The 14,755-nt window shown below is 39.6% G+C and overlaps 1 protein-coding gene across 1 annotated transcript in view; it reads left to right on the top strand.

Annotated features, from left to right (window-relative positions):
• Positions 1-9,186, top strand: part of HEPHL1 (hephaestin like 1) — a 72,492-nt gene extending 63,306 nt beyond the window's left edge. Inside the window, exons 16-20 of the mRNA XM_036259407.1 lie at positions 338-560; positions 2,077-2,216; positions 8,186-8,348; positions 8,804-8,881; positions 8,984-9,186. Coding sequence (XP_036115300.1) covers positions 338-560; positions 2,077-2,216; positions 8,186-8,348; positions 8,804-8,881; positions 8,984-9,186 — 807 coding nt within the window. The remainder of the gene's footprint in view (positions 1-337; positions 561-2,076; positions 2,217-8,185; positions 8,349-8,803; positions 8,882-8,983) is intronic.
• Positions 9,187-14,755: the final 5,569 nt, after the last annotated feature.

The raw sequence follows: 14,755 nt of genomic DNA, 5'->3' as shown, positions 1-14,755 counted from the left end.
AGCAACAGTCTCACTTGAAAAGCCAACAGAAAAAATAGAAATAAGCATTCATATATTCACTGAATATTTACTGAGCACCTTCTATGTTCTAGACATAGGACTATGTTCTGGAAACTCAGTAATAAGTGAGGGCAGCCTCAACCCTCAAAGAGCTTACTTAATCAGTTGAAAATGTTTAGGAAAACTCAATTTTCATAAAGATCACCCTGTTTCTTCGGGGCTTCTTAGTACTTATTTTGTGTTTAGTAGTCTTTTTACAATGACTTTCTTACAAGCACTTAATCTGTATTATTAAATTATTTAAAGGCTCTTCTAATTTAGTTTTATTTTCTTTCAGGATACATATAGTGGTTTGATGGGTCCTCTGATTATATGCAGAGAAGGAGTGTTGAATGAAAAGGGAAGAAGAAGTGATGTTGATTATGAATTTGCACTCCTGTTTTTGGTATTTAATGAGAATGAATCTTGGTATCTGGATGACAATATTAAGAAGTATCTCAATAAAGATCCACGCGATGTTGAGCGCACAGATGATTTTGAGGAGAGCAACAAAATGCATGGTATATCAGAGATTTTATTTTATTTTATTTATTTATTTATTTTTTACCCTCATCCGAGGACATTTTTCCATTTTCTACTCAGATAGAGCGGGAAGGAGAGAGAGGACGAGAGAGAAACATCGATGTGAAAGGGACACATCGAGTGGCCGCCACCCACATGACCCAACCAGGGCCGGGGACAAACTGCAGCCAAGGTACATGCCCTGAGCGGGAACCGAACCCGGGTCTCTGTGGACCGCAGGCTGATGCTCTAACCGCTGAGCCAAACCGGCCAGGGCTATCAGAGATTTTAAAAGAAGACCCTTGGTGAGATAAACTCACAGAAATTCCCATAAATGTAGGAGGTCCCCAGCCTCCTTCTCCGATCCCTTCCCCATCCTCAGGGGCACATGGACTGAAGCAAGTCCTCTAAAGTTTTCCTTCACAGGGAACCAGTCAAGCCATTGGATGGCTGTCAGCAAAGTTTAACTGTAGACCCACTGTTCTAGGGAATTCTACCTCTGAATGCTGGGATCCCTAAATTATAAGACTGTGAAATAATTCTTTAATAACAAATCATCACTTATTGGTGTATTTCTATAAGAATACATCATAACTTTGAACTGATCAAATTTAAGGGCCTGGTTGAACTGTTTCTGGAATGTAAAATACCATCGTTGACACATCTGCACTCTCTCACCAAGATCTACTTTTGAGCAAAAGGGTGCAAAAAGATAGGCCTTGCCCAAGGTCACAAAGCTTGTTCATTTCTATCATAGATCAGAATTAGCCTGATCTCTGATTCAGATATTCTTTTCCCTACCAATTTTGCTTTCCTCTCCCCAAAGTTTCTTAGAATGTTCTCTATTTTTAATTAATATAACTCATTTGGTTGTGTCATGATGCACAGAATAAAAAATTAGCAGAAAGTGAGGGAGTGAGAGTCCCCCATCACGTCAGCCCAGAAATGCTTTGGGGAGACACTTTAAACTAATAAATTCAGTGCCTTTCCACTGTGAATTGCTTTGGTCACTGTGAGGTCATGGGCTCGGCTGTGTGAAGCTGTTTGGAGAGTCAGCCAGGCTTAGAAACTTGCCCCAAGGTAGTTCTCAGAAAGATACGTGTTAAGGAAATAGCTTCTACTTGGTTCACTTGTGATTTATGGAAACTTGATTCTCTGTGCTTTAGTCCACTCAACTGTAGGATGGTGTAAATCTGGCTACCTCACAAATGGGGCTGTAATCTCCATAAAGAGAATATACTGAATAAACAAACAAATAACCAGCACACACTGCTTCCCAAGATATAGCTTTCAAAAATAAACTGCTATTTCTCTTCTCAAGCTCTCTTTGTATAAGGATTTCTTGGTCATCTGAACTTGGGGTCTAGAATAGTGGGGACATTGGTAAGTGCAAATCAGATTGCTCTTTTTTATCAGGCAGATGAGAATACTGGCTACTTAGAGGTCTTCTTGAATCAGACTAAGTCATGAGCATCTTGTCACTAATCAACAGCTATTTTCTTTTCACCACCTTAGCCATTAATGGAAAGATTTTTGGGAATCTCCATGGCCTCATCATGAATGAAGATACAATGACAAACTGGTATTTGTTAGGAATAGGAAGTGAAGTGGATATACATACCATCCATTATCACGCTGAGAGCTTTCTTTTCAAAGTAAGTATAAGAGAAATGCTTTGGGGAGACACTTTGAACTAATAAATTCAGTGCCTTTCCACTGTGAAATAAGAGGGTTATTTGGCAGTAACACTTGGGGTGGGGTGCTGGTCAATATTAGAGATAAAACAGAATAACGTGATTATACCCTTTTCCTGGTAGAAATTTCTTAATATGTACATATATTTTTTTGTGCTTGTTTTTTTTCTGTTGTTTGTTTTTTTATCCTCACCTGAGGATTTTTTTTTTTTTTTGCACTTACCTTCAGATAGAGGGGGAGGGAGAGAGGGAGGAAGAGAGAGAGAAACATCGATGTGAGAGAGACACATTGAGTGGCTACCACCCACATGACCCCAACCGGGGCCAGGGACAAACTGCAAATGAGCAACGTGCCCTTAGAGGGAACTGAACCCGGGCCTCTCTGGCTCGCAGGCCCATGCTCTATCCTCTAAGCCAAACCAGTCAGGGCTATTGTGCTTGTTAAACAAACAAACAAACAATAAACCTCTTCGAGCTTCAGATGAATTTTCTCATCACTTATATGAGAATAATTCTGACCACTCTGGATTATGCTCTTAATAGTGTATGAAAACACCTATCGTATTTTTGTCCCCTTTCTTTATCCTTGCTGTTTTTCTTTCTTTCTTTTTCCCATTTCTTTTCTATGTGATTAGCCAACAAAATAGTCTTATCTAGTAAAGGAGCTATCTTGAGCTTTAGCTGGGGCCCACAATGTTACCTTGATTTTTGCCCTGGATCATGTGTTGCCTCTGCCTCTCTAGCATCTGTGCCATACCTGTTTTCTTTGCCATCCTATCAAGTGTGTCGTAGTATCTCACAGTTCCTTCTTTTCATTTTCTTAATGGCTAATGATATTGAACAGCTTTTTGTGTGTTTATTTTACTTTGTCATCTGGAAATCTTCTTTGGTGATATGTCCAAATTTTTTCCCCATTTTTTAATTAGGTTGTTTGTTCTCTTGCTGTTAAGTTTGAGGGTTTTATACGTTCTGGACACAAATCATTTACCAGATATGAAATCTGTAAATATTTTCTCCCAGTCTCTGATATCTTTTCATTCCCTTAACATTATCTATCAAAGAATAGAAAATTTTAATTTTGATGAAATCCAATTTATCATTTTCTTTTCTTTATGGATCATGATTTTGGTATCATATCTAAGAAATCTTTGCCCAACTCAAGGTCACAGAGTTTTCTTAGTTTTATAGTTTTGGGTTTCATATTTAGGGCTCTGATCCATTTTAAGTTAACTTTTATATATGGTTCAAGGTTTATTTTTTGCACATAGATATTCAAATGTTCCATCACCATTCATTGAAAAGACTATCATTTCTTCCACTGTGTCAAAATCATATTTATCATATATATGTGGTTTTATTTCTGGGTTCTCTATTCTGTTACATTGATTTATATGTCTGTCCTTTCTTGAATGCCACTGTCCTGATTAATTTAGTGTGATAGTAAGTCTGAAAACCAGGCAGTGATTGTTTTAGCTATTCTAGATCTTTGCCTTCCCATGTAAATTTTAGAAATAGCTTAAAATTAATATAAAGAAATATTGAATGTCAACAGTAATTGAAAAATAAAATAATATAAAACCACCTTGTTGATTTCTATTTTAAAATCCTGCTGAGACACTTTCGCCACTCTTATTTAACATAGTACTAGAGGTCTTAGCCACAGCGATTAGACATGAAGAAAAAATAAAGGGGATCTGAATTGGAAAGGAAGAAGTAAAACTGTCATTATTTGCAGATGACATAATATTGTACATAGAAAACCCTAAAGACTCCATCAAAAATCTACTAGACTTAATAAATGAATTTGGCAAAGTAGCAGGATACAAAATTCACGTCAAGAAATCAATGATATTCTTTTTTTTTTTTTAATCCTCACCCGAGGACATTTCTCCATTTTTTGTACAGATAGAGTGGGAGGGAGAGAGAGAGAGAGAAACATCGATGTGAAAGGGACACATCGAGTGGCTGCCACCCGTACAACCAACCAGGGCTGGGGACAAACTGCAACCGAGGTACGTGCCCTTAGCGGGAACCGAACCCGGGTCTCTCAGGACCGCAGGCCGACGCTCTAACCGCTGAGCCAAACCGGCCAGGGCATCAATGGTATTCTTATACACCAATGATGAACTCACAGAAAGAGAAACTAAAAGAACAATCCCATTTACCATCGCAGCAAAAAAATTAAGATACCTAGGAATAAACTTAACCAAAGGTCATTGAAAAAAGCAATAGAAGAAGATATAAAAAAGTGGAAGCATTAACCTTGTTCATGAATTGGAAGAATTAACATCATTAAAATGTCCATACTACCCAAAGCAATCTATAGGTTCAATGCAATCCCCATCAAAATACCAATGACATAGTTCACAGAACTAGAACAAACACTCCAAAAGTTTATATGGAACCAAAAAAGACCCCAAATAGCCACAGCAATCTTGAAAAAGAAGAACAAAGTAGGAAGGATCACATTACCGGATTTCAGGTTATACTACAAAGCCACTGTAATCAAAATAGCCTGGTACTGGCACAAAAACAGGCAGATAGATCAATGGAACATAATAGAAAACCCAGAAATGGACCCAAGACAATATGCTCAATTAATATTTGACAAAGGTGGCAAGAGCATACAGTGGAGTCAAGACAGCCTCTTCAATAAATGGTGTTGGGAAACTTGGAAAGCTACCTGCAAAAAAATGAAGCTAGAACACCAACTTACACCATACACAAGAATAAACAAAATGGATAAAAGACTTAAATGTAACTCGTGAATCTATAAAAATTCTAGAAGAAAATGTAGGCAACAAAATCTCAGACATCATACGCAGCAGAATTTTCACTGACACATCACCTAAGGCAAGAGAAACAAAGGAAAAAATGAACACATGGGACTACATCAAACTCAAAAGCTTCTGCACAGTGAAAGAAACAACCATCAAAACGGAAAGGGATCTCACTATACGGGAGACCATAATTGCCAATGATGCATCAGATAAGGGATTAATTTCCAAAATATATAGAGTGCTCATACAACTCAACAAAAGGAAGACAAAGAACCCAATTAAAAATAGGCAGAGGATCTAGACACCTCTCCAAAAAGGACATACAAATGGCCAAGAGACATATGAAGAAATGTTCAACATCACTAATCATCAGAGAGATGCAAATTAAAACAACAATGAGATATCACCTCACACCTGTCAGAATGGCCACCATCAACAAATCATCAAACAAAAAGTGCTGGCGAGGGTGTGGAGAAAAGGGGACTCTAGTACACTGCTGGTGGGAATGCAGACTGGTGCAGCCACTGTGAAAAACACTATGGTGTTACCTCAAAAAGTTAAAAATTGAACTGACATTTGACCCAGTGACCCCACTTTTAGGAATATACCCTAAGAAACCAGAAACACCCATCAGAAAGAATATATGTACCCCTATGTTCATAGCAGCACTATTTACAATAGCTGAGATCTGGAAACAACCCAAATGTCTATCAGTAGATGAGTGGATTAAAAAGCTGTGGTACATGTACACAATGGAATATTATGCAGCTGTAAGAAAGAAAGATCTCTTATCCTTTGAGATGGCATCGAAGGACCTGGAGAGTATTATGGTAAGCGAAACAAGCCAAGCAGAGAAAGACAAATATCACATGATCTCACTTATTTGTGGAATATAATGAACTAAACAAACTGCTGAACAAAATTAACCCAGAGACATAGAGGTGGGGTAGAGACTGACAAGCCTCAGAGAAGGGGGTGTTGGGAGAGAAGAGATAAACTACAAAACTTACATGCATATATGCATGACCAATGAACATAGACAACAAAGCTGGGGATGGAGTGGGGGGTAAGGGGAGGAGGGTGTCAATGGGGGGGAAATGAGAAACATCTGTAACAAAAACAAATTAATAAATAAAAGTAATTGAATAAAAGTTTCACAAAACAATAAAAAATAAAATAAAATAACATCCTCTGAGATTTTTATTAGAATTGCATTGAATCTATACATTGGTTCGAGGGAAAATAACTCTCTTAATATCTAGTCTTCCAATCCATGAACATGGCATATATCTTTATTTATTTAGATCTTGTTTGATTTCTTCCATCAGTCTTTTGTAGTTTTCCACATGTAGATCTTGCATATATTTTGTTAGATTATCACCTAAGTATATCATGGATTTTAGTGATAGTATAAATGTTGTTTTTATTTCAATTTCTAATTGTTCATTGCCAATATGTAGAAATACAATTGATTTTTTTTAACAATTAACTGTGTATCCTGCAACTTTGCTAAACTAGTTCTAGTAGCTATTTGTAGATTTGGGAGTAGAGGGAGGGGGGAGGGTAATGGCTTTCTACATAGATAAATCATGTTATCTGTGAATAAAAACAGTCTTATTTATGTATTTCCAATCTGTATGCCTTTTATTTATTTTCTTACCTTATTGCGCTGGCTAGAAGCTCTACTATAATGCTGAATATAAATGGTGTGAGTGTACATCTTTGACTTATTTTTAATCTTGGGGGAAATTCAGTCATTCATCATTGAATATAAAGTAAGCTGTAGGGGGTTTTTTTTTGTTTGTTTGTTTGTTTTATGTAGATTGTTCTATTCTTAGTTTGCTGTAAGTTTTTATCATGGACAGTTGTTAAAGTCTATCAAATGCTTTTTCTACATTTATTAAGATGATCATTTTTAGTGTATTGATGATTTTCTTTAGTATATTGGTAAATTACATTGATTGCTTTTCAGTGTTGAACCAGCTTTCATTCCCAAGATAAACTTCACTTTGTCATAATGCAGTATCCTTTTTATATATTTCTGGACTCAATTCGCTAGTGTTTTCTTAAAGATTTTTGCATCTATTTTCATGAAGAATATTGGTAGTAGCTTTCTTTTCATGTAAATTATTTGTCTGGTTTTGGTATCAGGGTAATGCCAGCCTTATAAAATGAGTTTAGAGTGTTCCCTCTTCTATTTTCTGGAAGTTTTGTTTAGAATTGGTATTGTTTCTTCTCTAAATGTTTGATAACATTTTCTAGTGAAGACCTGTGGACCTGGAATTTATTTGATGGAAGGCCTTAATATAATTTTAGCTTGTTTAATAGATTTCCTAAATGATGATATTTATCAGTTTTCACCTTAGGGAATTTGTCCATGCCATCTAAGTTTTGAACAGCTTGTTCATAATATTCCTTTAATATCCTTTTTAATGTCTACAAGATCTCAGTGATGTCTCCTCTTTCATTCCTGATATTTGTGACTTGTATCTTTCTTCTTCTTCTTTATTTCCCACTTGGTCAATTTGTCTAGAGGTTTGTATTAGTTTATCTATTGCCACATAACAAGTGACTCCAAAACTTAGTGGTCTAAAGCAATGAACACTCATCTCATAATTTCTCTGGGTCAGGAATTTGGGAATTGTTTAGCTAGTTGGTTCTGATGTAGCAACTTTCATGAGGCTGCAATCAGATGTGAGCTGGAACTTTAGTCCTCAGGCTTGACTGGGGCTGGAGGATCCACATCGAAACTCACTCACGTGGCTGTTGACCACAGGCTTCAGTTCCTCACCATGTGGATATGGCACGGGAGCTGGCTTCCTCCAGAATGAGCCATCTAAGAGGAGAAAGCAAGAGAGAGGGTATAAGACAGAAGCCACTGTCTTTTATAACCTATTCTTGGAAGTAGAATGCCATCACTTCTGCCATATGTTATTGGTCTCACAGACCAATTCTCATGCATTGTAGGAGGGGACTACAATGAAGGAGGTGGGGAGCATTGGGGGCCATTGTGGAGGCTGGCTACCACAAGTTTATCAATTTTATTGATCTGTTCAAAGAACCAGCTTTTGGCTCCTTTGATTATCTCTATTTCTATTCTCAATTTTATTGATTTCTGCTCTTACCTTTATTATTTACTTCTTTCTGCAGATAGATAAATCTTACCGAGAAGATGTGTATGATCTCTTTCCTGGGACATTCCAAACTATTGAACTGTTTGCAGATCACCCCGGGACATGGCTGTTACACTGTCATGTATCTGATCACATCCATGCTGGCATGGAAACAACCTACACGGTCCTTCGGAATATAGGTATACAGCTGTCTGTCAGTGATGCCAAGCTTCCTGTAGACCCTGAAAACAGGAGGCATGAGACCCCCAAGGAGCTCAGAATCAAGCAAGAGAGACAGACATGTATACAGTAACCACAGTAGAATCTGAAGCATGCCACAGTAGAGTGCAGAGTACAGGGTTCGGTGATAGCAGTAGAAAGCAATGGTTAAGAGTTTGGGGATATGAGTCAAGGTTCCACAGAGGCCATAATGCTTCAGATGGCTCTTAACAGATGAGCAGACACTTGAAAGGTGATTGGGGTAGGAACAGCATGTATAGTGGAATGAAGAGTAACACAGCAAGAATCCAAGAAAGACTTACAGATACTGAGGGGATCAAGTCCTTGTTGGTGAAACAAAATAACTCTTGAAACAACTTATGTCACGAAAAGGACCTACTTCTGTTTATAAAACAATCTTGTCTTCTTTGTCCAGATAACAGGATTCCTTACTCCACCAAGTCTCCTCCTGGAGGAGCCTCCCACCCGGCCGCCACCATCGTGCCTTCCGACGGTAATGACCCACCCCTCCCTGAATCCCGAATGGTCAGTGCTCACTCTCCAGGGAAAGGCAGAGGCCTGACACCTCACTTTTATTTATTTATTTTTTTCACAGAAGAGCATGTCAAGGAGCAACTCTATTTCTTCGGCAAGAACCTGGGTCCTAGAGGAGCTAAAGCCGCCTTGGTCATCCTTTTCATCATCGGACTCCTGCTCCTGATCAGCACGGTGGTTGTCTCGCTCAGACTGTGCTCTGCCAGGAAGCAGGTGGCGTACCAGGCCGTCCAGTCCTGCGTGCTCCCCACGGACGCTCTGTGAACTGGCGGCAGGGAAACTGGACAAGGCGTTGTTCACCCAGGAAGGTCGACACTGTATCCTCATCAGGCTCTGAGCCTCTGGAACACAATCAAAGCAATGTGCTTTTATTTATTTATTTTTAAATGGGCTGTGAATAATCCTCGGGTATAAAACACAGAGAGAGGAGAATGGGTGTGGCTGACAAGTCCCAGTCTGTTCTCGGAATGAATTTGCTGAAGTGTGGATTCCCTTTGAAGGATATCTTTGTTTTCCATATTTCATAATTCTTAGATTAGACAGTGAGTGCTTCCTTAGCTAGCGGTCAAAGTTTTTAGATGGACAACTTCTGGAAAGAGGTCTAACAGTCAGGCCTCTAACTGAAATAGCACAGATTTTTCAACCTTGTTACGTAAGACGCTTCCCATAGCTGTTTCAGGGAAAATAACTTTCTGAGGAGTCCATGGACATGTCTACACCAGTATCCGCTGATAGAATCTGATCAAGTGAATAGTTTAGAGGCTTTGGCCAGCTCTCCTGGCCTTTTGCACTTTAACATAAATAGCCTGCAAGCTATTTGTTACAAAAGGCAAAGTTATAAGCACATTTAAAATATTGCTACTTTCTTCATGCAAACTCAGAGAGATACTTGAATGTTTATGACCCACTTCATGTTATTAGTTTTTACAATATATTTCTGTGGCAACGTTTTCAAGAATCAACAAGAGAACTTGTCTCTGTGTGTCGGAAGGTGGAGGGCTGGGGTCTGTGAGCAGCAGGCCAGGTTCTTCCACGATGACTCAGGCTCCCTGAGAGTCGTGGGAGCTTCTAAGATGGAGGGAATCTTTGCAGGAGGCGAGTCTGGGCTTGAGTCTCCAGACTGATTTTTTATTCACCTCAGGGTTCTTTTCCAAGTCTCCATCTTCTAGGAAATAAAAACAATCTCATCGTGTGAGAAATACCAGGAAGAATTCAGCAGTGCAGCTGGCTGGTTGGGAGGAGAAGGGAATCTCACAAAATGCTTGATTCCATGCCTCTTTGAGACATAGCCCTTTGTGGGAAGATAAAAAAAAAAAAAAGCAAGAAAGAAAAGAAAGGCTAGAAAAAGAGAGTCCCAGTGGCAATTTTAACACCTTTAAATCAGCTTTCAAATAAGTATTACAGTTTTCAAGGCTCAGATGCAAAAGTAAAATATTGAACAACTACGCCAACCCACTAGGAGGCAATCATGTCTGTGTGCATGTCTAAACGTTAGGTGTAAGATTGATAAAAGCAATATTGTGTACTACTAGACGGAGATATTGTCCTTTGCTCAGGGCAAGATGCCAATGCCCATGCCAGACGAGTGATAGTGGTACATCTGCCTAAGCCATGGATCAGTTGGGTGTCCAGATGAATGAGTAGGACCTAATAAATACTCTGGTGGAGGGACCTTTCATACTTGCTGTCTTCATCTTGGTGAGGGGAAACGGGTAATTTGATAGAAGCTAGTTTTACATAAAACAGGGTGTGAATGCTAATAGTTCTGTTCATAGCTTGGTTGAATGTCCTATCAAGCAGGGTCCCCAAAGGCTTTTGAACTCCCCCCTGCTAACCACTGATAATGTGATTTTGTAGTAGGTGTTCCACAGTTTTCATACATGTGTAGACTGTAAAATCTCATAATAATCATTATGAGAAATGCCTTATTTATAACTCACTTAGACAACAAATTATTTAGTTGTAAGTTTTTTCCCTTTTCTCTTAGTTTATTTTTTTAATGAACGTGAAACCACAAAGTAGTATGAGTATACCATTTCTCTTTTTAATAAAGTTTCACATAAGATGGCTATTTGCATGGTATTTTGTTTTTAACTAAAAATTACCCATCATTAAACCTGGGATGGGGGATTGGCTAACAGAAAATGTATTTTAGATATTAAGCAGCTATCCTAGTTATACTTGCTAAAGGAAATAAAGCCAAATAACAATATATCTTCACAAATAACATGACTCTCTCCAAACATTATTTCCTCAAACATACCACATGTCTTCATTCTCAGCTTCACTCCTTTGAGAAAATCAATACCATTTCACGATCTGTTTCTCCTGATACACTGGAAGCGCCCCTATTCTTAGAAGGGCCAGTGTCTCACTCAGCTGTGGGCCTCACCTCCTTCTTGCTTTCTCAAGGACTCATTCCCTCAGTTATCAGTTTTTCCTCCTGCGTGAAGTCAACAGCAATACCCTCCATTAAAAACAGGAAGCAAAACAAGAGCCGTTGTCCTTAACTCCAGAACCCCTCCAACCCAGTTTCTCTGTTCCCTTGATAGCAGAACTTACAGCACTGCCCACGCTTGCTGTCCGAACCATCTCACCCCAGCCTTCCTCAACCCATTCCAATGGCTTCCAACACACTGTGCCCTGTCCCCTGTCCCCTGCTCCCCCACAACCCAAACTACTGTTGCCAAAATCAGTAACCATCATGCCATTCCCACTGGCTTCTTCTCCATCTGTATCTCAGTGAACCTGTCAGCAACAATTGAGAGCTCCTTCCTTATAAACGTCCTCTAAGCCCGGCTGGTGTGGCTCAGTGGTTGAGTGTGGACCTATGCACTAGGAGGTCGCTGGTTTGATTCCCAGTCAGGGCACCTGCCCAGGTTGTGGGCCAGGTCCCCAGTGGGGAACATACAAGAGGCAGCCCATCGATATTCTCACTCATCGATGTTTCTATTTCTCTCCCTCTCCCTTCCTCTCTTTCTAAAATCAATAAATAAAAAAAGAAAGAAAAAAACATCCTCTAGTTTTTTGGTTCTGCAACATGACCTCACCCAAATATTTCCATTGGTTTTTGGAGACGGAGGCAAGAAAGGAGGGAGAGAGAGAGAAAAAAACATCCATGTGAGAGAAACACATCAGTTCGTTCCCCCTGCAGGTGCCCTGAACCTGCAACCCAGGTATATGCCCTTGACTGAGAAATGAACACACAACCTTTCAGTGCTCGGGCTGACACTCCAACCACTGAACTACACCAGCCAGGGCCTGTCTCTTTTATTCTCTGGGGTAGGCTGAATAATGGCCCCAAAGATTTTATGTCCTAATCCCCAAACCTGTGAATGTTACTTTATATGGCAAAAAGGACTTTGCAGGTATGATTAAGTCATAGATTTTAATATGAGAAGTTGATATTGGGTTACCCAATTGGCCGTAAGTATAATCACAAGTGTCCTTCTAGAAGAAAGGCACAGGGAGATTTGACTACAGAGGAAAGCGTTGTGATGACTGAAGCAAGATGATGTGCTGCCGGGGATGCTGGAAGGGGCCACAAGCCAAGGAATGCCGCTTCAAAAGCTGGAAAAGGCACCCTGGCCGGTTTGGCTCAGCGGTGAGAGCGCTGGCCTGCTGACCAGAGTCATGGGTTTGATTCTGATCAAGGGCACGTAACTTGGTTGCGGTTCATCCCCGGCCCTGGTCGGGGTCGTGTGGGAGGCAACCAGTCGACATGTCCCTCTCACATCAATGTTTCTCTCTCTCTCACTTTCTACCTCTATCTCCCTCCTACTCTATCTAAAGATAAACAGAAAAATATCCTCGGGTGAAAATTTAAAAAATAAAAAAAGCTGGAAAAGGCAAGGGAACAGATTCTTCACCATAGCCTATGGAGGGAGCATGGCCCACTGACATCTTGATTTTATTCCTGTGAAACTGATTTCAAACTTCAGACTTCCAGAACTCAGAGAGAATAAATGGATGCCACCAACTTGGTGGTAATTTGACGGCCATCTCCGTAGATTATTTCATCCATCTTCATGGATCTGAAAACCATCTTTTTTTTTTTTTTTTTGGTACATGGCCCTAGCGGGAACCGAACCCAGGACTCTCTGGTCCGCAGGCCAATGCTCCAACCGCTGAGCCAAACTGGCCAGGGCTGAAAACCATCTTTATGCTAATACATTCAAAGTATGTTTCTCGTCAGGCTGCAGACCATAAATCCTGCTCCAACAGGATCACTGCAGCAGTCTCCTGACCAGCCTCTGCAAGTCACTCTTGCTCCTTCCGCCACTCCACACAGCTGCAGCAGGGTTCTTTCCAAATCTAATCACATCACTTCCTGGAAAACACCCTTTACTGTCTTTCCATTTCACTTTCCTTTTCCCTTTCTGCAAAGACCCCATATTCCCCCGGTTACTGAGAATGGAAATGCTAATGTAAACAAGAAAAATGCACAAACATTGGTCAACTTTTTTTTTAGCACATTTATCTTGTTCATTAAGTCAGTAGTCCCCTCACTAATCATTCCTTTTCTCTACTATCTAGACAGTCTGTTTCTAATGTACATGTCTATCCATTCTGGGCAGTCCCCACCCATCTAAGCCATTGTAGAATTATGGATTTTCTTCAGGGGTGGATACTACAACACTGCAGAAACATCAAGGGCTTCAGAGTTAATAACCCTGTTTTGGATCTTGGCTTTGTTCTTACCAACATTTTCATTTCAATTTTAATAATATTCAAATGCCTTAGCCTGGTCTATAAGGCCCATTCTGATGGATCCATTCCCACCTCTCTAACTTTGACTCTGTTCTAGCTTTTTTCAGTTCTCCTGCCCTGCTAGTTCCATCTTGCCTCAGGGCCTTTGCATGTCCTGCTTTCTATGCCAGGAATGATCTTCCTCTCCAGCACTGTCATACCCTTCCCTCCCTTTTGTCATTCAGCAGTGAGCTTCCCAGAATACCCTCTATAAAGTGGGTCCATCTTTCTATTATTGCCTATCTCTCTTGTTTTCCTCTGTAGCATTTATCACAAGACATAAACATTTTATCGGTCTGTTAGTTTCATTGTCGTCTGCCTCTTTGAGTGGAATGTAGCCCTATGGAAGCAAGGACGCCTGACCTATTTAGTTCACTGCTGTATCCCCAGCATGGACCATAGTACAGATACATAATAGTTGCTCAGCAAATATTACTTGAATAAATGAACGAATGAATATATAAACAGAACAGACAGTGTAGTGAGCTCGACTATTTTGATTTTGACTATTTTGGTTGCAAAGGGTCTCATACTTAAGTGTCAAAAGTTAAGGGTCCCAAACAAACAAAACAGTTCTCGGACAGTAGCTTTGAGGCCCACAACTGCATTGGCCTCCTTCTAACAAATAACACTGTGGCAGGGGGTGAGGGCAGGGAGGGTTATGTAACCCCAAAATGTACCTTCCAGTGATTTTTAAAAAGCAATATCAAAAACAAGGAAAGTCTAAAAAACTCTCATGGCCAAGAGTTGCTCATGGCCAGGAGACATGACAACTATTAACGAAAGAACGCCTAAGAAAAAGTCTTATAACAGTTTATTTGAGCCAAACTGACAATAATTATTAGGAAGCAAAATCTCAATGAATTAAGAAAATGCTCCCAAGGATGGCAGTGTGACAACTTATTTTTTTGAATTATTTTTATTTTTTAATAACAAAAGATTTTTTTTACTTACAATTGACATACAATATTATATTAGTTTCGGGTGCAACATAGTGATTAGACATTTTTGTAACTTACAGCTTATTTTATACACTAGAATAAAAGGAATTTATATAGTCTGTTGAGTACATTTTATCCAGTGA

Source organism: Molossus molossus, unplaced genomic scaffold (assembly GCF_014108415.1).
Source record: "Molossus molossus isolate mMolMol1 unplaced genomic scaffold, mMolMol1.p scaffold_m16_p_13, whole genome shotgun sequence".
Lineage (NCBI taxonomy): Eukaryota > Metazoa > Chordata > Mammalia > Chiroptera > Molossidae > Molossus > Molossus molossus.
The sequence above is the reverse complement of the archived record's forward strand: the minus strand, read 5'-3'. Positions and strand labels throughout refer to the sequence as shown.